Genomic DNA, 5,947 nt, shown 5'->3' with positions numbered 1-5,947 from the left:
TAACAGAGTTGGACATCTTTGATGTACAAAAAATTAAGTTTTTTCTCTGGCTATTGTATTTGAATTTACTGTTCACATGGCAGCGGGTGACCTCAGGGTCAGCTATGTATTTTCGGAGAAGAAAGATTGTGATATGGCTGAGAGGCGGGCTCAGCAGTGCAGGAGTGCTCGGTCGCTACTTATAAAAGCAGTGACTTGCCGGAAACCAACATGGAAACGGTGAGCATGCGACATAATATGTGGATGGCATTGATCTTCCAGCTGCTCCTTGCGGCAGCTACAACAGCAGCTACCACCGCGGCGACTGATGGGTGTCCGCCGAGCTGTGGCGGCGTGGACATCCCCTACCCCTTCGGTATCGGCGCCGGCTGCTTCCGCAAGGGCTTCGAGATCGAGTGCACCAAGGGCGGCCCTGTGCTCGCCGGCACGCCACTCCGGGTGGTGAAGCTGTCGTTGGATCCAGACGAGTCGCAGGTGATGCTTCCCATCGGGTCGCAGTGCTTCAACACCTCCAGTCCAGCTGAAACCAACGACATCATGTATGGAGAGACGATGATGAACCAGCACGGCGTGTACCGCATCTCCGACACGCACAACATGCTCATCGTCGTCGGCTGCAACACCGTCGGTTACATCGCCAGCAAGGAGACCGTTGGGGGTGGCGACGACTACGCCTACAACATCGGTTGCATGTCCTACTGCAACAACTCAGTGAGCGCGCAGAACGGACAGTGCAAAGGCGTCGGGTGCTGCCACGTCGACATCCCGCCGGGGCTCACCGACAACTACTTCGACTTCGACTCTGAATACAACCACTCCGCCGTGATGAACTTCAGCTCGTGCGACTACGCCTTCCTCGTCGATAGGAACAACTACACCTTCCACAGGTCTGATCTCAAGATGGACAGACGTCGGACCTCACTGGTGTGGCTCGACTGGGCCATTCGCGGCTCCGCAGATATCTCCGGCAACGACATACTATCATGCAAACAAGTGGCCACGACAAGTCAGCACGCCTGCGTCAGCAACCACAGCGACTGCATCGACTCTATCAATGGGCCTGGCTACAACTGCAAGTGCTCCAAAGGCTACGCGGGCAACCCTTACGTTGTCGACGGGTGCACCAGTAAGACGCCGTGTTTACTACAATTATGGTTTTCTTCATCGATAAACTAGTATATATAGGGTGGCACACGCGCATGTGCGGCTAATATCTTAAAACATGTTAATTTTGGTATATTTAGAAGATACATTCATATTTAGAAAATACATTCATAAATCTTATATACTGAGTAAAAAGAAATTGAGGGAGTATATAAGGATAGTTGGTAGGGTAACATGTGGGGGGCACCTAGCTGCCTGGTCACCTTGTTCGGGTCGGGTCCAACCCGCTAATGCATTTCCTGCTTATAAATAACCGCTACTACCCTTCCAAATAAATTGCTTTCCTTTTTCATGTCCATGCACTTGTATCCTCCACGACCATTAATTCTAGCTGATTCCTGCATGATTTATTCTATGTATTAGAACATATGCCTACGAACGTATATACCATACGATTTATTCTATGTATTTTTAGATACCTACAAATGTATATACCCTATTATTTATTCCAAATAATTTACATGCACGTATATACCGTATGATTTATTCTAGGTATTAGAGACACACCGACTTATATACCCTAGAATTTATTCCAAATAATTTGCATGCACGTATATACCCTATAATTTATTCTAGGTATTAGAAACCTACAAACGTACTCCGATATATTTATAAGTGGATACTCAAGTTTTTTTTTTAAATAACAGTGCATACTCAAGATATTTCTGTGAATACCTCGACGTGAAATTTATTGGTACATACCCATAAAGGTCTACAGATACATAAACTAAATACCTCGACAGATGATATGCTATGTTCATATAAATACGAATACCTATACAACATACCACGATAGAGATGTATCAAATGCGATGATACTGATGAATGATACCAAAAAATAACATATTATCCTCACACAATTTCTGGGTATATACCTTAAAAAAACTAGGTAGAGTACAAGGAGAAGCAAGTTTTTTCTTATACCCATAGACGCACACCTAAATCTGTTTAAAAGGCATGTTAATAATACTACTACTATGTACAGAAAAAATTAGGCAATTTTTAATAATTTCCTTCTATGCATTAATTACTATAGGTTTTTTTATTGTTTCACACATACATGCATGAATAAATTAGGTAGTTTCTTCTTTTCTAAGCAAGTATTTGGTGCGTGCATGCTAATTAATACCTACGTCCAAATTAGAGCAAGTGGTCGCTAATTAGCATGCATTTAAATGGAATGAATAGTAAATTGCAATAGCTCTCCGCCTTTAATACTGCAAACGGGTATACCTGTTAGTGTCTATACCTAACATAACGACACACATCTTAAAGCAATCCGAAGGTAGACAAGCAAGGAGCCTGGGCACCTAGGTGTCCCAAACAGCCGTCCTAGTTGGTAGTATATAAATAGTATATAAACATACTTAAAATGATAAAGTAGTATATATGCTACGACATGGTAGTATATGAGACATGAGAGTAACTACCATCAGGTAGTAGGATGTTTTTTCCTACATTTACATTACAAGAAGTTTGATGTATCTCTATGTCCTTTCAAAACACAATTCAACCAAGAGTGCTAACCTTCTTTAGCCCTGCGAATATGTATTACAGTGTGAATAAAAGTTGGCCACATTTAATGAATGGGGGAAACTAATCTTTATAAAAAATAAAAAATAAATGTTACTCCTTTTCCCTATTAATTGACATTATAGGAAACACTACATGATTAAATGCAAATACTGGAGTGACTGTCAACTAATACTGAATCTGGACATATTTCTAACTGACAAACCTAGTGGCTCTGGAATGTGAATTGATGCAACCGTTAAGCTTAAATCGTAAAGCACCTATCGGGAAGAATAGTAAATGTTCTAATATCTAACATTAACATGCAAAAAATAGAGCCATATATTGTAATATCATGGTCGAAAGATGCACTGTTACGCATGTGTGTTAGGGCATGGCCAATGCTCCAGCATGGACTAGTGCCCCAGCTGCCACGTCTGTCTTAACGAGCCCAGCTCAGCGAAAGATGTTGCCTGCAGACCAAGGTTGATGCTTGCAGAAGAGCCAGCCTCCTCATGCGAAAAGCAAAGAGAGAGAAGAGAAAAGAGGAGTATGCACGGAAAAAGCAAGAGAAGCCCCGGTGTGCTTGACGTAGGAAAGGAAGAGAGTTACTGGAAAACCTGGACCACAGACTAGTGCCTCCGTTGCCTAGAATATTGCAAGATGGTGGTTTCGTTCCTTCAGGCTTGCGTGATTCGCTGGGGCATACGCATGGTGATGCCTCCATTGTTCATGCCCTTATGTGGCTGGCCAAAACGATATGCCGACAAGATCAGGGCAACGAAGCAAACACGGCCGTGGCGGCCACATATGTGTGAGGACATATGGAAGGGGTGTGAGCAATCTTCTATTCGCTTCGTTGGACTATAGATCAAAGGGGTACGGCAACAAAAATAATCTTGGGTATAGGTAGGATATTATTTTAAACTTTAATGTCCATTGATTATTTCATAGATCCAATAAGAGAATGAGTCACACTATTTCTAATTATGTCGGCATGTGTGCTTACACATCATCAAAATCATTGTAGCCGTTAGATTTGCTAGCTTGACCCACTAGCTTCCGTCCGATCTACGTACGAGAATCTTCTACCATACAACATGTGCATTCTAAGTAGGTTTTAAATCACATTGTATTTAATTGTGACATGCATAACTTTTCATGTTAAGATTTTTTTTTCCTTGTGCAGAAATTTCTCACATAGTATAAATCGTTAGGACTGAATTAGTATTATACACAATATTTAGATACTACTATACATCCAATTCCGCAGCAGCGTGGTACGTATTGTCTAGATAACTTAAATTAATGGCATGATGTTTCTAATTTTGTGGGATTTTCTGGCTTATTTCTCGGTCATTTTTCTGTTTAGCCCTGGTGGACTTAATATATAATAGATGTCTAATAATTAATTGATTTTGTAATTTATGCAACGCAGATATAAATGAATGTGCAAATCCAGCCAAGTATCCCTGCTACGGTGTATGCAGAGACACCCAAGGAGGGTACGGATGCTACTGTCCTGTAGGTTATCGGAGCCATGACCCACGAACCGAACAATGCACTCAAAAATTCCCACTTGCAGCACAGATTTCCGTAGGTAAACATCATACTCCTAATACACAAGTTACTTTTTAATGTATTTTACCAGTTTTTCTGATTAGCTATATATCTAAATTGTTTTTTTCTCAATCGCCTCATAATACATACACAGAGCTAGTTAAATCATTCTTGCAACTATCTCTAATATGTATTTTTATTGTTTGAGACTCCCAAGTCAAGTCACAAGAAATTAACAAAAAGATGTGTGCCCAATATTATATATATTAAGATCCCTAATTGAACGGTTTCATCTAATTTCGTATCTTGCCATCCATTTTTAAATATTTGCACGCGCTTCAAACCAAGCGTAAACTCAAAAACTAAGCTTGATTATTAAAATAGTTGAGTTTGATGGCAAAGTAATTAATGACCAGAAATTTTGATTATTACAATAGTTAAGTTTGTTTCTTTGCCCATGTAGGTGCAATAGGTGGCATTCTTGTCTTGGCATTTCTTGCATTCTTTTTTGTTCTTCGCAAAGAGAAGCAGAAGGCCAGAGACTTTTACCGAAAGAATGGTGGTCTTACATTAGAGAAAGCTAGAACTATTAAGATTTACACAAGGGGGGATCTCAAACCAATTTTAAAGAGTAGCAATGTAATTGGTAAAGGTGGCTTTGGTGAAGTTTACAAGGGTGTTGTTGATGGAGTTATCGTCGCAGTAAAGAAACCAAATGGTCGTAGTGTCCTAGAGAAGGAGCAATTTCCAAATGAAGTCACCATCCTATCTCAAGTCAGCCACAAGAACATCGTAAGGCTTATAGGTTGTTGCCTCGAAGTGGATAACCCCATGCTAGTCTATGAATTCATCTCCAAAGGAAGCTTGGATGACAATCTTCATAGAGCTGACAACAAGGACCTTCTTGACTTGGATGTACGTCTAAGTATTCTTGAAGACTCGGCACATGGTCTATCTTATATGCACTCACAAACCCACAACACAATCCTGCATGGTGATGTTAAACCAGCAAACATACTCCTGGATGAGAACTTTTCCCCAAAGATCGCGGATTTTGGCATATCGAGGTTGATTGCAAAAGGAAAGGAGCACACTAGAAACATCATAGGTGACATGTCCTATATGGATCCAGTGTACCTACAAACAGGTCGATTGACCGATAAAAGTGATGTCTACAGTTTTGGGGTTGTCATCTTAGAGCTCATTAGCAGGAGGAGGGCCACTCATTCTGACAATAATAGCCTAGTGAGGAGCTTCCTAGAGTGTCACCAAAATGGGGAGAGCATGACTGAGCTCTTTGATAAGGAAATTGCAATGACAGGAGATTTGGAATTTCTTAACAAGTTGGTAGATATTGCTGTTGAGTGTCTTAACCTTGATGCTGATAAAAGACCATCAATGACAGATGTTGCAGGGCGCCTTCTCACGCTGCATAGGGCCCGCAATCTGTAGGTTGGTTCCTGGGTCGGAGTTTCAACATGTATGTTATGTCGAATAAGATAGGTAACTATTAGTGTCAGCCTTTGTTGTATCTGTTGTTCCAAGAAATTTGTACTACTGTTGTGAGTAACTTTATGTTTCATATGACCAAATTTATGGATTGATTTTATGATTAAACTATATTGTAATAGGGTAGCGATTTAATCTTGCTCCTTCAGAGCTCAACGAGATCATTACAAAACATCATCTTCCATAACAATATCTTGGTTAG

At 40.8% G+C, this 5,947-nt stretch overlaps 1 protein-coding gene across 1 annotated transcript; it reads left to right on the top strand.

Annotated features, from left to right (window-relative positions):
- Positions 1–237: 237 nt before the first annotated feature.
- LOC119315910 (wall-associated receptor kinase 2-like) lies at positions 238–5,688 on the top strand. Its single transcript, XM_037590353.1, has 3 exons — positions 238–1,126; positions 4,115–4,276; positions 4,700–5,688. Exons 1-3 carry the CDS (start codon positions 238–240, stop codon positions 5,686–5,688), a joined length of 2,040 nt encoding a protein of 679 aa, XP_037446250.1.
- The last annotated feature ends 259 nt before the right edge of the window (positions 5,689–5,947 follow it).

This window comes from Triticum dicoccoides, chromosome 1B (assembly GCF_002162155.2).
Source record: "Triticum dicoccoides isolate Atlit2015 ecotype Zavitan chromosome 1B, WEW_v2.0, whole genome shotgun sequence".
Lineage (NCBI taxonomy): Eukaryota > Viridiplantae > Streptophyta > Magnoliopsida > Poales > Poaceae > Triticum > Triticum dicoccoides.
The sequence above is the reverse complement of the archived record's forward strand: the minus strand, read 5'-3'. Positions and strand labels throughout refer to the sequence as shown.

Bases quoted from the DNA above. Each gene is read 5' to 3' on its own strand.
- LOC119315910 (XM_037590353.1), top strand. From the start codon at position 238: ATGTGGATGGCATTGATCTTCCAGCTGCTCCTTGCGGCAGCTACAACA. The intron at 1,127-4,114 runs GTAAGACGCCGT...TATGCAACGCAG, and splicing joins CGTTGTCGACGGGTGCACCA to ATATAAATGAATGTGCAAAT. The intron at 4,277-4,699 runs GTAAACATCATA...TTGCCCATGTAG, and splicing joins TGCAGCACAGATTTCCGTAG to GTGCAATAGGTGGCATTCTT.